The sequence below is a fragment of the Scyliorhinus torazame genome, chromosome 5 (genome assembly GCF_047496885.1).
Source record: "Scyliorhinus torazame isolate Kashiwa2021f chromosome 5, sScyTor2.1, whole genome shotgun sequence".
NCBI classification, from domain to species: Eukaryota; Metazoa; Chordata; class Chondrichthyes; order Carcharhiniformes; family Scyliorhinidae; genus Scyliorhinus; species Scyliorhinus torazame.
The window spans coordinates 271,719,349-271,736,681 of record NC_092711.1 but is presented as its reverse complement, the minus strand read 5'-3'; the positions used below and the strand labels follow the sequence as shown (position 1 = coordinate 271,736,681).

Below are 17,333 nucleotides of genomic sequence, written 5' to 3'. Positions count from 1 at the left end.
TCTTTCCAGATGTAGACTTTAGGGCGCAGCTCCACTCACTCCTTGCGCACAACCAGGAGGTTTTCGAGGGCATGGGCACACTGCCCTACACGTACAAAATACGGCTCAAACCGGATGCCACCCCAGTCATTCACGCCCCTCGTAGGGTCCCAGCACCCCTCAAGGACCACCTCAAGCAACAGCTGCAGGACTTGCAGGACCAAGGAGTGCTTTCCCGGGTCACGGAACCAACGCCATGGGTCAGCTCCATGGTGTGTGTGAAGATGCCATCCGGCGAGCTCTGGATCTGCATTGACCCGAAAGACTTGAATTCCAACATCATGAAGGAGCACTACCCTATACCTAAGCGGGAATAGATCACGAGCGAAATGGCTCGGGCAAAAATATTTACCAAGCTTGATGCCTCAAAGGGCTTTTGGCAGATTCAACTGGATCCGTCCAGCCGGAAGCTCTGCACTTTCAACACTCCATTTGCCAGGTTCTGCTATAACAGAATGCCATTCGGCATCATTTCTGCTTCCGAAGTGTTCCATCGCATCATGGAACAGATGATGGAGGGCATCGAAGGGGTACGCGTCTACGTAGACGATATTATCATCTGGTCAACACCACAGGAGCACATCAGTCGTCTCCAGCGTGTCTTTGCACGTATCCGAGATCAGGGCCTGCGCCTTAACCGAGCTAAATGCTCTTTTGGCCAGACTGAACTGAAGTTTTGGGGGGACCACATCTTCCGGTCGGGTGTATGGCCGGATGCCGACAAGGTGGCAGCCATCACGGCCATGCAGCGGCCGTCAGACAAGAAGGCAGTGCTACGCTTTCTCGGGATGGTCAACTTCCTGGGGAAGTTCATTCCCAACCTTGCTTCACACACGACTGCTCTTTGCCACCTGGTCAAGAAGACCATGGAGTTCCAGTGGCTGCCTGCACACCAGAGTGAATGGGAGGAGCTCAAGGTCAAGCTCACCACCGCCCCAGTATTGGCGTTTTTCGACACCACACGGGAGACAAAGATCTCCACGGATGCCAGCCAATCGGGTATTGGTGCGGTCCTCCTGCAACGGGACGACACCTCATCATGGGCTCCGGTCGCCTATGCCTCGCGGGCCATGACCCCCACAGAACAGCGCTATGCGCAGATCGAGAAGGAGTGCCTCGGATTGTTGACAGGCTTTGACAAGTTTCATGACTATGTCTATGGTCTTCCGCAGTTCACTGTAGAGACCGACCATCGCCCCCTGGTCAGCATTATCCAGAAGGATCTAAACGACATGACCCCTCGCCTCCAGCGCATTCTGCTCAAGCTCCGGAGGTACGACTTTCAGCTTGACTACACCCCGGGGAAGGAGCTTATCATCGCAGATGCTCTGTCTAGGGCGGTCAACACACCGTCCGACCCCAAGGGGTTTGTGTGCCAGGTCGAGGCACAGGTAGCCTTCACATCGGCCAATCTGCCGGCCACTGATGCACGTCTGGCCCACATTCAACGTGAGACTGCGGCTGACCCTCTACTACGACGTGTGATGCGCCACATGACAGAAGGGTGGCTAAAGGGGCAGTGCCCAAAATTTTACAATGTCCGGGATGACCTGGCCGTCGTTGATGGCATCCTCTTAAAATTGGATCGGATTGTGATACCACACCGTATGCACCAGCTTGTCCTCGAGCAACTGCACGCAGGCCATCTCGGAGTCGAGAAGTGCAGACGGAGGGCCCGAGAGGCTGTGTACTGGCCGGGCATCAGCGATGACATCGCCAACATGGTGCTCAACTGCCCCACCTGCCAGAGGTTTCAGTCGGCGCAACCCCATGAGACCCTTCAGCCCCACGGGTTGGTCACTTCCCCCTGGTCGAAGGTCGGCGTCGACCTCTTTCACGCGCTCGGCAGGGACTATCATTCCAGTGACGTTATTATCATTGACTATTTCTCGAGTTACCCGGAGATCATACGCCTGCACAACACTTCATCATCTGCTGTCCTCCGGGCATGCAAGGAGACCTTCGCTCGCCATGGCATTCTGCTCACCGTCATGTCTGACAACGGACCTTGCTTTGCGAGTCAGGAATGGTCTTCCTTTGCCACTGCCTACAACTTCACGCATGTGACGTCCAGTCCGTTGTATCCTCAATCGAATGGCAAGGCGGAGAAGGGCGTCCATATTGTTAAGAGGCTTCTCTGCAAGGCTGCTGATGCCGGGCCTGGCTTCTGTCTAGCCTTGCTGGCTTATCGCTCGGCCCCACTGTCCATGGGCCTGTCGCCGGCTCAGCTGTTGATGGGTCGCACCATCAGGACAACTGTTCCGTCCATTCATGTTCCTGACCTCGATCAAGGCCCGGTCTTGCGGAAGATGCAGCAACAGCGCCATCAGCAGAAGGTGGCACATGATGGGCGACTGATCTTCCTGCCCTGGTGCCTGGCGACAATGTCCCCATACACCTTCCGGACGGTGGCTGGTCAGCAACGGCTGAGGTTCTCCGCCAGGTAGCTCCCCGATCATTCGTTGTTCGCATGCCTGATGGCTTTGTTCGCCGCTGCAATCGGCGGGCCCTTCGTTTGACTCCGCGCTCGCTACGACACTCTGCACCGGTGCCATGCCCTCTTGTTGCCCCTGATGTCGACTTTGTTGAGCTTCCTGCCACAATGTATTTTCCTCTCTCGCCCGTCGATAGGCCCATTTCTCAGTCGGTGGCTCCTGACCCACCCTTGAGGCGGTCAACCCGAATTCGTCGCCCATCTGAGAGACTGAACTTATGAGCCTGTTTTGGTTTCTTTTGTTCCATTGGACTTACTGAACTGGTTTACAGTACTGTTGACATGTTTCTATTATCGTTCTGTGTTTGAGAGTTTGCATTTGTTCCATTCTTGGTACACTTTTGTTCTTATGTTGCACCTGACATCTTCCTATGTATATAGTTAGCCTCCTGTACATTTTGTAGTTAATCACACACACATATTTAGTTGCACCCAGTACACAATCTTATTTATTATCATGCAGGCACATATTTCTTGTGAAAAGGGGGGATGTCATGATATCCAGATCAGCATATCATGGTGCAATCACACACACACTGATGGACAGGCATTTGGACCAACCAGCACACACACAACATCGCAGCCAATCACTAGTAAGAGCACACGCACTATAAAAGGGGGAACACGAGAGTTCCCGCTCATTCTGGTAGGAGACAGCTCGGGACATACAGCTTGCAGCGTGACACTCAGACATAGAACATGCGCTGAGTGCCTCACTAACATTAGTGATAGGGCTAGGTCCATAGGTTAGCTAGTAGCGAACGTACCCAAGTCTACAGTTAGTTGCATCTGTTAGTTAACATAATAAAATCAAGTTGTACCATCTACAGCCATGTTGGCTCATTTGTGTATCAGGACACCCAACACGACAACATGCAGACACAGGGAGAACGTGCAGACTCCGCACAGCCAGTGACCCAAGCTGGGAATCGAACCTGGGACCCTGGTGCTATGAAGCAACAGTGCCAACCACTGTGCTACCGTGCCGCCCATATGTTGGCATATTGTCATGGAAGTGTCTCTTTAAGAAAGCTTTTTTATCTTATCACATGGCTTCAGTGGTGTCATTTTGTGGGTGGAGCTGAGCTGTGGCTGTGAGGTTTTTCAGTTTCATTTTCAGTTTGACTGCTGTGGACTCAGAGGGAGAAAGAAGTGTTTTTTTTCCTGTCTTTCTATGGTTTCATTTTGAATTGTTCCAGTAAAAAAAAACATTGGTCATAACTACCTGCTTTGGTAACTTAAAATATATAATTAGCTTTCTGGAAGGAGTTTAAAACTGCTTATGAGACAGGATCAGAATCTGTGAGAAAGCTATGTCTCATTCAGGTGAGAATACAGAGTGCTGAGCCACTTGAAAAGGGTTTTTGGGGTTTATTGGATTTTGTTTTTGAATTGGAACAGTTAAGGGGGAATTCATTAGGTGTTATACATAGATTACTGTAGCTGTGTGATCTCTTTATGTTTGTAATTGATAAAACTTTGTGCTGCGTGTTTATATATATATATGTTAACATTCCTTGAATAAAGCTTGTTTTGATTAAAGTGTCTAGGAAGTCTGATGAATCACATCTGAAGGGAAGGCTCTTGTGCTCACCCGAGCCAAATTCAACATAAAGGTTGTAGGTCAGGTGGACTTCATAATATACTTTGGAGTTTCTAAGCCCTGGCCCATAACAATATGGAAAGATGCAACAAATGCTGGAAATAGAATCACTTTGCGAACAGCTGCAGAAACAAACCACCGTAATCCTCCTCCGCCATCAGCAACATAGCAGCGGTTCAATCCTCCAGAGGAAGGAGGGTCAGGAAGGTGAAGAATTGGAGTTCAACTAAAGCAGTGAAGCTACAAAGCCTCTGGCAACACTCTATTGTGACAAATATCAACGGAAATCATTTGCAACTTAACTAAACTGTAATGCCAGACTTAAAGTCAAGATTGATACTGGAGCAAAGGATAACTTACTATCAAGCCAAAGGTTACAGAAAGTAGACCTGTATGCAGCACCAGATCCCAGCACTCAAGACGCACATCAGGGCTTATGGCAGACAGACACTCCATACTGCAGGTATAGCAACCCTCCACTGCACACAGAATTTGAGAGGCAGTTCACCAAGCATTTGGAGGTGCTGCGGAGGGGGATGTTGGCTGCGATGAAGGAGTGGGTGGAGGAGACGACTGACCCGGTGAAGTTGGCTGTGTCGAAGACACTGGGCGAAGTACAGGACCAAGGAGAGAAGTTAAAGCGGGGGGGGAGGAGGTCCTGTCGCAACAGAGAGACCAGTTCACCTTGATGGGAGATGCAGAGGGTGGCTAACAAAGGGCTCAGAGTCCAGGTGGAGCACCTGAAGAACAGGCCGAGATGGCAATACCTCGGGATCGTGGGCTTGCCTGCGAGGGTGGCGGGCCAGAGGCCGACCGAGTACTTCGCGAAAATGCTGGCAGAGTTGTTGGGGAAGGGGGAAGAACCCTCCTGATATGAGCTGGACAGGACTCAACTTTCGTGCAGGCCTAAGCCCCGAGCAAATGCGCTGCTAATTGCAGTTATAATTTGCTTCCATAAGTTTCAAGTTAAGGAGAAGGCCCCGGGTTGGGCAAAGCGAAGGCATTGGGAATCGAATATACCAAGACCCGACAGTGCAGCTGGCGAGAAGGCGAACGATCTTTGGACGGGTGAAAGCGGCACTGAATAGGCGTGAGGTTTGGTGTGGTCTATCATAGAATTCATCGAATTAACAGTGCAGTAGGAGGCCATTTGGCCCATCGAGTCTGCACCGTCCCTTGGAAAGAGCACCCTACTTGAATCCTACCTAACCTTCTTGAACGCTAAGTCAATCAACAAAGATCTCGCAAGATTTTCTCCATGAACCACTGGAAGACTTCGCTGTCAGTGGGGATCCCATAGGGCATATGATTGGAGATAGGTGCTTAGTTTTTGAGGATTCCTCATCTGGCAGAACCTGCCAGAACTCGGATTTGTATTGCTGGGATTGTTTCCTTCTTTTGTATGGTAAAAATGGTGAAAATATGTCGAATAAAAATACTTTAAAAAAAAAACAGTCTTTGTTCCGAGAAACGTAGCAGTAGAAATGAAGCAGAAGTCATTGATGAGCTCCATTTGATGATGGCTCTAGGTGTAACTACACCTATAGACAAGGCCACGGAATGGGTTTCAGCAATGGCGACCACAATAAAAATGGCACAGCCAGGATGTGTATTGACCCAGTTCACTTGAATAAAGCGCTGCATCATCGTTGAAGGCAGGGGAACAGGAGAATGCAGACATGCAAAATGTCACGGTGTTCAGCATTCCCAATGTGAAATCCGAGTTCTGGCAGGTCCTGCCAGATGAGGAATCCTCACAAACTAAGCACCTATCTCCAATCGTATGCCCTATGGGATCCTCACTGACAGCGAAGTCTTCCAGTGGTTCATGAAGAAAATCTTTGCAGGCCAACCTTGCGAGATCTTTGTTGATGACATCTTTGCTTGAGGTTGTACTATGCAAGACCTCATCACAGATTTTACAGTGCAGAAGGAGACCATTTGGCCCATCGAGTCTGCACCGTCCCTTGGAAAGAGCACCCTACTTAAATCCTACCTAACCTTCTTGAACGCTAAGGGCAATTTAGCATGGCCAATCCACCTAATCTGCACATCTTTGGACTGTGGGAGGAAACCGGAGCACTCGGAGGATACCCACCTTCAACCCTGTCTGCAGTACCGCTAAGTCTGATACCCTGAAAATGGAAACCAACTGACGTGGCTCCAGATCGACATTAAGTATCTCTGACATGGTGCTGAGGAAGTAGTCCCAGAAGCCCACTAATTTGGTACAAGACCAGAGCATATAATGTGGTTAACCAGCCCTGAGAACACCGCTCTCACCTCTCCTCCACCCCTTCGTCAAATGAGCCCTGTGCACCACCTTGAACAGGATCTGCTGAGTGCAAGAGTGTGTGGAGCTGCCTCGCTCCACACCTCATCATCCAGAATAGGACCTAATTCACTCTCTCATTTCACCTTTACCTAATTCGACGGAGTCCACTCCGCAGATACGATCTGACCATAAATACACAAAATAGTTATAGTTCCCCCACCAGACCTGGCTGAAGACAAAATCCTCTTCATCAGGGGGGAGGGTGGTGACAAGGGGAAAGCCTTGCATGAAAAATCGTGAATCTGAAAATATCTAAACAGATTGGAACCAAGGAGTTGACATTTTTCCGACAGCTCCTTAAAGCTGACAAAACCTCGAACGTCGCAGCTGGCCCTACCGTCTTACCCGAGTAATTCAAATTGTGTCAGCAGATTTTTTATTGATATCCACCTCAGGAATGGAGTTCACCAGCCTCTGCTGCTCCACCCTCGAAGCCTTTTCCATGTGTGCTTGCTGGAAATGATCTCTTCTCAGCACAGGAACAGGCCTTTCGGCCCTCCACGCCCGTGCCGACCATGCTGCCCGACTAAACTACAATCTTCTACACTTCCTGGGTCCATATCCCTCTATTCCCATCCTATTCATGTATTTGTCAAGATGCCCCTTAAATGTCACTATCGTCCCTGCTTCCACCACATCCTCCGGCAGCGAGTTCCAGGCAGCCACTACCCTCTGTGTAAAAAAACTTGCCTCGTACATCTACTCTAAACCTTGCCCTCGCACCATAAACCTATGCCCCCTAGTAATTGACCCCTCTGCCCTGGGGAAAAGCCTCTGACTATCCACTCTGTCTATGCCACTCATAATTTTGTAGAGGTCTGGAGAGGGCATCAGCCAAGTACAGCTCATTAACCGAAACAAAACTAATATACTGAGCTGCAGTCACCCCTACCACGCCATTCCCATTAGCTAACTCCGCGGCTAGGAAGGCGCCTCCTACCGAGAGTGAAGAAAAACGCGAACAGAAAAAGGACACAAGTATAAAAAACCCTTAAAATATACTACTCCAACAGGGAGCTATATATTTTTGCAGCAGTTATAACAAATAAAATTAAATCCCCACCCAAGTCCAACTTGCAAAACATTCATTCTACACAAGAACAAAGAAATGCAAACATGAACAAGGCACCGCAACAACTCTCCATATTCTCATGCCCAAGCCCAACATACAAAAACCTCAATCAACCTGCACCCAGCCCATGCTTTTAATAAAAGAATTCACCTCCGCCAGTGCATCCAAAAAATAGCCATTCTCCTCAAAGTTCACCCTTGGCTGAGCCGGGTATATCACCCCAAATCGGACTCCACTTTTATACAGGGCAGCTTGTGGCCATGTTGAACGCTGTCCGCTTCTTTGCCAGCTCCGCTCCTACATTCTGATGGCGTGGCCTTCCCAATTTAGTTGTGATGCTCCTTTGCCCATCACAGGACTCGCTCTGTTTCTTGGAAGCTGTGAAACTTCACAGTTATTGCTTGCGGTTGTTTGTTAGGATGGGGCTTCTGTTGGCGTTTCCGGTGGGCTTGATCAAGCTCTGGAGGGCATGTGATTCCACTCTTCCACACCATCTTCCCAAACATCTTTGCAAAATACTCAATAGGAGGGTGGGGGTGGGGGTGGGGGGGGGGGGTTAGCGGCGGCGGCACGGTGGTGCGGTGGCTAGTATTGCTGCCTATGGCGCTGATGCCCGGGTTCGATCCCAGCCCCGGGTCATTGTGGGAGTTTGCACATCCACCCCGTGTCTGCGTGGGATTTGTCTCCACAACCCACCAAAGATGTGCAGGTTGGGTGGATTGGCCACGCTAAATTGCCCCTTAATTGGAAAAAAATAATTGGGTACTCTAAATTTATTTTTAAAAAATACTCGTATGGGAGTTGGGCCTTCTATCCCTTCTGGTAACCCCACAACACGGATATTTTGCCTCCTTGAATGATTCTCCAAATCATTCACTTTGGCCTTCAGCACCTTTTGGCCTCAGCCATCAGAGCCATCTCTGCTTCCAGAGAGGCAATCTGGTCACTTTGCCTTGAAAGAAACACTTCCATGCCTTGCATCACGGCATTCATGTGCTTTTACCGTTTCGTTGGTCTTAGCCCGTCGTATCTCCACCCGAGATGCCTCGGATTCAGTCGACGAACTTCTGCTTACAGGCGTTTTCCCACTGATCTTCCTGGGCATTTCCTCAATGTAGCCATCTTATTCCATTAAACGAGGTGTACCTTTAAACAAAGATATCCCCAGAAACTGGGCAGAAAGGGTTAAAAGAACAGCACTCTAGAGGGAGCCACCTCGTGTGTGTATTCCCCCTTTATAACGGCATCAGAAGTCCTTAAAAGACACTTCACCACACTCAGCATCCCACAGAGACTCATGACAGACCACACTCACCAATTCATTTTGCAACTTTTGCACTCACATGGGACTTTGAACATATCACAGCAACCCCTGTATCCAGATGGTTTGCTCAACCAAGAATCATCTCGAGAAATGTGCACGGGATCACACCGTCTACTATGCCACACTCCTTAGCCTGCAAAATCCACCATACTGGGCCTGCCCTCATCTGTACATTGACTTTTTTTCCAGGCGCACCAGGATCACGATTCCGGCTACCAAGGCTCTACTGCAGCCTAAACTGGAAACCAATGTGACTGAGGCTGTCTTGCAATGGAGACTGAAAAACAGTACACACTATGATCGAGATTCCCATAGGTTCGACCCTCTAACACCAGGTTTAAGCAGTCAGGATTCAGACTGCATGTAGCCATGACAAGTTGATGGTTGGCAACCGAACAGTTGCCTCAGACGGTGCCCACTATGTTCGCAATCGCCATCCCCTTCTGCAAGTAGCAGAACCAGCACTAACAGACAACACAGCACGTCGGTCATCCGGACTATGGCACCAGCCCTCTGCACCAGCGGCCATGCAGACTCCTATAGAGAGGCCGACACAGTGAATCCTGCACCCGAGGAACACGCAGACGACACGTTCTGTGTTGCTACCAGTAAGGACGCCGGTCACAGAACGACTACACCCCGTACCGGTGTAAACACTTGCTCAGGACGTCTAAACAGGCTAAACACAAGATTCCAGGACTTTATTCCCACTTAGCCTTTTACTAACTTTTGAAAATCAACTTTGTTTCCAACAGAAAAGTGGGGGGGGGGAGGTTGGGCAGGGAGGAAAGAAGGAGATACGATGGGCTAAGCACCAGTTGCTACAGCCTAATCCATGCCTCAATATATAAATATAAGTAATAATTATACATTGTCAGTTTGTTTTATTTCATGACACACATGGTGTGTACATAGTTTCCTATTGCGCACACTGTTACATCTTATGCCACTGGATGGCCCAACTAAACAGGGAAGATAGGCCGAGCGGTCACGTGAGAATGTGGTGACCCGACCACATAATGTGGCAGGAACGCGGGAGTTATCCCTGGGATTTCGGGCAGAGCACACGTATTGTCTAGCTGTTGAGCTTCGGAATAAACTACCTTTGTTGGAAATCCTTGATGTCGGTGATTTGAGAAACCCGCAACATTTTATACCTGGCGACCTTTTATTTTTGTTCTTTTAAAGTATAAACAAAGGATGACTGAGGCAATAGTTCTGCAAAACTATTCGTTTTATTACTTTTAACAACCTGGGATTTCAAATGTCCATACTTATTGTTTTACACCATTGAGCAATGCAAATGATTTTAGTTTAAATAGTAAAGATGTGACTCTTTTCTCAGTCACCCCTTCGCTAGTCCCAGAAAACTGTTATCTCTGTTTTCCCAGCTATGACTCAGTAATCATGTCCTTTAAAACATTTAATGTGCCATTATTACTTGGTAAGTGGTTTGCGGCACACCCCAGATTTGGCTGCAAATATACCACACATTGTTTCAAGGGACAGATAGGAAGTATGAAAATTTGTGAACTGTGCACAATACACACAGTGAAACAGCATATTGCTAGATTCCTTATTCGCTATTAAGGTGATTGTAAATGTCACACTCAAGAGATGGAAAGCAATCTTAAAATACTGGCGATTCTGAGCTTGAAACTGACTCGCACATCATTTGCAGAAACTTTGCTGATCAAACAATTGTTAAACTTTGAGTATATATATACAGCAATTAAGCTAATCTGTCTCTTGAAAGACATTGTCAGCATTGCAGCATAATAATATCCTGCATTAATAACACACTGATGGGAACATTATCCAATTTATTGTTTCCCACGTCAACGTTACCACCAAGAAAGTACAACAGCGTCTATACTTCCTCAGGAAACTAAGGAAATTCGGCATGTCCACATTAACCCTTACCAATTTTTACAGGTGCACATCCTATCTGGCTGCATCACAGTCTGGTATGGCAACTGCTTGGCCCAGGACCGCAAGAAACTTCAGAGAGTCATGAACACAGCCCAGTACATCACACAAACCTGCCTCCCAGCCATTGACTCCATTTACACCTCCCGCTGCCTGGGGAAAGCGGGCAGCATAATCAAAGACCCCTCCCACCCAGCTTACTCACTCTTCCAACTTCTTCCATCGGGCAGGAGATACAGAAGTCTGAGAACACGCATGAACAGACTGAAAAAACAGCTTCTTCCCCGCTGTTACCAGACTCCTAAATGACCCTCTTATGGACTGACCTCATTAACACTACACCCTGTATGCTTCATCCGATGCCGGTGCTTATGTAGTTACATTGTATACCTTGTGTTGCCCTGTTATGTATCTTCTTTTCATCCCATGTACTTAATGATCTGTTGAGCTGCTCGGAGAAAAATACTTTTCACTGTACCTCGGTACACGTGACAATAAACAAATCCAATCCAATCCAATTAATGCATGCAATAAAACAGTGGTCTTTAAAAGGTTAAGGTTAGTTTCAACCGCCAGTAAAATTTTAATAAGATGTTCCTTGTGCATGAACAGATCCGAGATCACCCTTGCAGAACTATTCATGATAATCCTCAGCGTGGGGCCTTGAAACATACTCTAAATCAACTGTGTGTATGTGTATCATTACAAAGAAATCTTCCAAGTTCAGATCAAGATAGCCAAGGTTCACCGTTGAATTTTAGTTTGTCATTAATTTGTGCACTAATTACAGCAATGCACTTTCAAAACTGCAAAAAACCTGCCCCTTCCTCCTCCACGCCAGCCTTCTTACAATCTCCTCATCAAGCAGGAAGCTGTCCATGACACTGGAATGTAGCCTTTGATGTGGGTAAACTGAATACTATTTGAAACTGTTTGAAAACCCTCTCTGCTCTTGCTTCAGGACAGCAGAGAAATCTATTCAAGATGAAAAGAGAAGGAAGTTAGTTACTGGACGATGGTTTGATGAAGTTAAAGCAAAGCGTTACCGGAATTCATTACCTGGAGTAGACCTGATCAAGACCTCAATAAGGAGGAAAAAACCCATAACAAACGGTAAATTATTGCAAGACCTTTCATCAATTAAATCCCCTTGACATTTTAACTTTGTACAATACATAGATCGTTAAGTCACCAATAATGCAATTTAATGTAATTTATATATTTTCGACAAGTGTTATGAAACTTGCCTTTTCTAAAATTTATTTTCAAACATAAAACTAAAATGATATCTGTGCACAAAATACAAATGTAAGAGCATATAGTGCCTTTTGTGATATTAAAAATATCAAAAGTACATTATAGCCAATTAAGTATGGTTGAATGGTAGTCACTGTTCTAATGTAGGAAATTTGCTGACCAATTTGCATTCAACAAGATCCCACTAATAGCAATGAGGTTAATACCCAGACAGCTTAGTTTGAAGGCTAGATGTTGGCTAGGATATCATGCTTCTCGGTTAGTACCGTGGGATCTTTAAGCCCATCTGGGAGGGGAGACTTGTTTATCATTCCATTCTAACGACATCTCATTAAAACATATGAGCCTGATGAACAAGGTTATTTTAACTCTTTTGTGAATTCAGATCACCTTCGGGTTTCAAAATTATTGACCTTTCTTGTAGATTCATTGCAAATCTGCATCCGTGGAGCAGATGAAAGTTACAATATGGAAGTAGGCCACCTGGCCCAATTAGCAATTATTTTCCATGTTCTAAATAATATTATTCACCGATTCTATCCAACCCCACTTTTCCTCCATCCATCTATCCATTCTAATATCAGTGGTTGAGAGTCTGTGCCTCAACTATTAAGTGAATAGCACGGCCTCATAATTCTTCATATAATAAATTTCTGCTGCCCTCTTCTTCTAAATATGTTGCTTTTGCTTTTGTTTTAATGGCCCCTCCATTCCTAGCATTTCGATCACTGGAAAGAACATACAAACTAGAAGCAGAATTAGGCCATTCAGTCCCTTCGGCCTGATCTGCCATTCAATAAGATCATGGCTGACTGTTTATGATTTGAGCTCCACATTCAGCACGGCAGCATGGTAGCACAGCAATTAGCACAGTTGCTTCACAGCTCCAGGGTTGCAAGTTCAATTCCTGGCTTGGGCCACTGTCTGTGCTGAGTCTGCACGTTCTCCCTGTGTCTGCGTGGGTTTCCTCTGGGTGCTCCGGTTTCCTCCCACACTCCTAAGATGTGCAGGTTAGGTGGACTGGCCATGCTAAATTACCCTTAGTGTCCAAAAAAGGGTAGGTGAGATTACTGGGTTATGGGGATAGGGTGGAGGTGTGTGCTTGGGTAGAGTGCTCTTTCCAAGTGCCGGGGCAGATTTGATGGGCTGAATGGCCTCCTTCTGCACTGTTAGTTCTAGGATTCCCATCTACCTCAGCTAACCGTAGATTCTTTTTAGGCAAGCGAATCAATCAGCCTCTGCCTTAAAGACATTCAATGACCCTGCATATACTGCCTTCTAAAGTCGCACAACCCGCTGGAGAAAAAAAATTCTCTTCATCTCTGTTATAAAAGGGGGGGGGGGCCCTAATTTTAAAAACAGTGGGCCCAATCTAATGACTGTGCCGTTGTCATGGGAGTGTCGCTTTAAGAAAGGTTTTTGTTTTATCACATGGCTTCAGTGATGTCATTGTGTGGGTGGAGCTGGGCTGTGGCTCTGTGAGCTGTTTTTGGTTTCACTTTCACATTTGACTGCTGTGGACTCAGACAGAGATCAGAAATGTTTTGGCCTGCCTCTCTCTCTCTCTCTATTTTCATTTTAAATATCTGGTCCAGTAAAAATCATCTTGGTGGCTTTAGACATAATGTGCTTTCTGGAAGGGTTTAAACCTGCTGGTGAGACGGAGTCAGAATCTCAGGAAATGCCAGTCTTATTCAAGTGAGAATGCAGAGAGCAGGACCACGCCCTTAAAAAAGGAGTTTTTAGTTTATGGGATTTTGTTTTTGAATAGGAACAGTAAAAGGGGGAATTAATTAAGTGTTATACATAGATTACTGTAGATGTGGGGTATCTTTATGTTTTTGATAAAAAATTCTTGCGGTGTCTTTATATATATGTTAACTAAGTTCTTAGAATAAAGCTTGTTTGATTAAAGGTCTGGGAAGACTTTTGAATACAACCCTCTAGTGAAGGCTCTTGTGCTCATCCTAGCCAAGTTCAACAAAATGTTATAGGTCAGATGAACTCCATAATACACTTTGGAGGTTTTTAAACCCTGGCCCATAACACCGTGTCCAACTCGGGGTGCCCAGGTGACACTTCCAGGGGCACTGCCAGGGTGCCAGGCTTGCAGTGCCAAGGTGCCCAGATGGCATATTGCCTGTGCTGGGAATCGGGGCCTGGGGGTGCCCTTATTAGGTGGTGTGGGGGGGTTCAATGGCCCCCTTATAAGGGGGCTGGGGCATTGGGGCGGTCTGGGGGTTGCATGGTGGGAGTGTTCTAGAGATCGGGGCACCATTTTAAAATGTCGCCCCGATCTCTTAATGCACTGATGGACGGAGCTCCTCGGTGCAGGAAATGGGACTGAGTGCGGCCTCGGTGGGGCATTCCCCACTGCAGCCCCGAAACAAAACAGCGTCCTGTTGGATAGCAGTGTCTTTCTCATCGCTACGAGCACCGGGAAACACCCAGTTTAACACCTGGTTAATTAAGATGGTTCAGGACCTTTTTACCAAGAGGATGGTGGGGGTTTGGAATTCACTGCCTGAAAGGGTGGTGGAGGCAGAGACCCACATAACAGTTAAGAAGTATTTAGCTGTGCACTTGGGATCCCAGGGCATCCAGGTCCAAGTGTTGGAAAATGGGATTAGAATGGGTAGGTGGTTGATTTTGACCGGTGCAGACGAATGGACTGAAGGGCTTTTTCTGTGCTGTATGATTCTATGACTCTTAAGTCTACCCCTTCTCCCCACCTCTTCTAAACACCAGTGGAATCAAACCCATTCTGTCCAACCTTTTCTCATAAGCCAACCTGCTCATTCCAGATATCATTCTAGGAAACTTCTCTGAATCGCCTCTGATGCATTTACATCCGTCTTTAAATAAGGAGACCATACTGCACACCATATTTGAGGTGTGGTCTTACCAGTGTCCTGTTTAACTGAAGACTAACATCTGTACTAGTTCCTCTTGGAATAAAGGATAACATTCCAATAAGTTTAACTACTTGCTGTACCTGCATACTAACGTTTTGTGACTCATTCACTGGACTATCTGATTCCCCTGCCCTTTGGAATTCTGCAATCATTTTTGTTTGAGTAATTCTCTGCTTTTTCATTCTTCCTACCAAAGCGAACAGCTTCATATTTTTCCACACTATGCTCCATCTGCCAGATTTTTGGCCACTCCACTTATCTATATCCAGCTGCAACCTCCTTATGTCCTCTTGACACCATACCTTCTTACCTCTCGTTGTTTCATCTGACAATTTAGCTACCATGCCTTCACTCCCCTCATAAGTGATCTAAGTCATTGATATAAATTGGAAAAAGTTGAGGCCCCAACACAGACCCCTATGGAACTCCACCCATTGCATCCTTACCAAACAGAAACAGACCCATTTATGCATACTCGGTTTTCTGCCTGTCAGCTAATCTATCCATGCCAATATGATACCGCCTTCACCATGAACTTTTATTTACTGCAACCTTTGATGTGGCACCTTATCAAATGCTGTTTAAAAATCCAAGTACAGTATGTCTGTAGATGTGGGAAAAACACGCCCCTTTATCCTTTAAAGAACTCCAATAAGCTGATTAACCATGATTTCCCTTTCACAAACCCATGTTGACTCTTCCCGATTACCGTGTTTTTTTAAGTACCCAGCTATAACCTCCTGTTTACTGCCACCCCCTTCCCTCTTAACTAGAGGGGCTATAATTGCTACTTTTCAGTCTGATGGAACCTTTCCAGAATCTACTGAATTTTGGAAAATTAACACAAGTTCTGTACTTCCTCACTAGTCACCTCTTTTAAGACTCGAGTATGAAGTCTATCAGGATCCAGAGACTTGTCAATCCGCAGCTCCATCAGTTTTCTAAATAGTTTTCTAAGAGTAGCTCAAGGATTGGTGTTAGAGAAATGGGCTTCAGTTCATGAGGCACAGGCACCAGTACTGGAGAAGGAGGGAACTGCACTTTTGGAACGGCCTTCGTCTGCACAGTACTGGGACAAGTGACCTGGTGAATCAAATGACTAGGGCTGTAGGGAGGCTGTAGTTGGAGTTAGGGGGTGGAGGGTGGGAGGTGGTGCAGGGGTGTTTACGCCGAGGTCAGATTTGGAAAGTTAAGCAAAAGGACAAGGTCATTGTTAGCATTGCAAGTGATGGTAACCGGTGTCAGAAAAGAAGAGACCGTGTACAAACATGTGAATGCACCAGCAAATAAGGTCAGTGGAGGGAAAACTAATAATGATAATAATCGCTTATGTCACAAGTAGGCTTCAATGAAGGTACTGTGAAAAGCCCCTAGTCGCCACATTCTGGCACCATTTCAGGGAGGCCGGTACGAGAACTGGTTAGAAAACAGAATTAAAGATTCATTATCTGAATGCACAACACACTTTGGGGTGAGAAACCTTGGCCTGAAACTGGTATCTTCAACTTAAAAGCCACTGAAAGGCTATGAAGACCAAGTTGGTGAAGTGGGAATATGGGTTCAAACAGTGCTTTCCAAAGCGTTTCCCTATGTGACCCCATTTTAATGCCACTGGTGTTGTGTAACCATTGGGTCACGATGGCATTTGGGCATTGGCGTAACCAGACCAGTTTGGGTCACCGTCTGTGCGGAGTCTGCACATCCTCCCCGTGTGCTCGTGGGTTTCCTCCGGGTGCTCCGGTTTCCTCCCACAGTCCAAAGATGTGCAGGTTAGGTGGATTGGCCATGATAAATTGCCCTTAGTGTACAAAATTGTCCTTAGTGTTGGGTGGGGTTACTGGGTTATGGGGATACGGTGGAGGTGTTGACCTTGGGTAGGGTGCTCTTTCCAACAGCCGGTGCAGACTCAATGGGCCGAATGGCCTCCTTCTGCACTGTAAATTCTATGATAATCTATGATAATCCTAGAGTGAAAGTTAGTGGTGGATAGGGGTGGAGTATGGAAGGTTAGAGATTTGTTGATTGGAGGAGGGTTGCTTCGCATGGAATGCTTGTTGTCCTGCATGGGGCTTGTGCGCGGGGGTTGTACAAATTTTCCGTTTTTCACCCCCCACAATGAACAACTCCTCAAACATGGTCACGTAATAAAGATTGCTAGTACAAACATCCTCCACCTTGCCTCCGAAACCCTCCACTGAACTCCTTAACACTTATTTGATCTTTTACAGCCGAAGAAAGTCATACAAGTCATCCAACCAGGCCGCTACCCATGGTGCGTTGTTGGCCGCCACTCCAATAAAATTCATCGCCAGCCAATCAGAGAGGCCAAGGCCTAAATATCGGCCGTCCTCCATTCCATCAGCTC

The 17,333-nt window shown here is 46.8% G+C and overlaps 1 protein-coding gene across 5 annotated transcripts in view; it reads left to right on the top strand.

The window, feature by feature from the left end:
- LOC140421129 (synaptotagmin-like protein 2) overlaps positions 1–17,333 on the top strand; it is a 169,658-nt gene that overhangs the window by 58,822 nt on the left and 93,503 nt on the right. For all 5 annotated transcript variants that reach the window (XM_072505555.1, XM_072505553.1, XM_072505557.1 and 2 more), the window contains exon 3: positions 11,758–11,909. In XM_072505555.1, the coding sequence (XP_072361656.1) occupies positions 11,758–11,909 (152 nt within the window). The remainder of the gene's footprint in view (positions 1–11,757; positions 11,910–17,333) is intronic.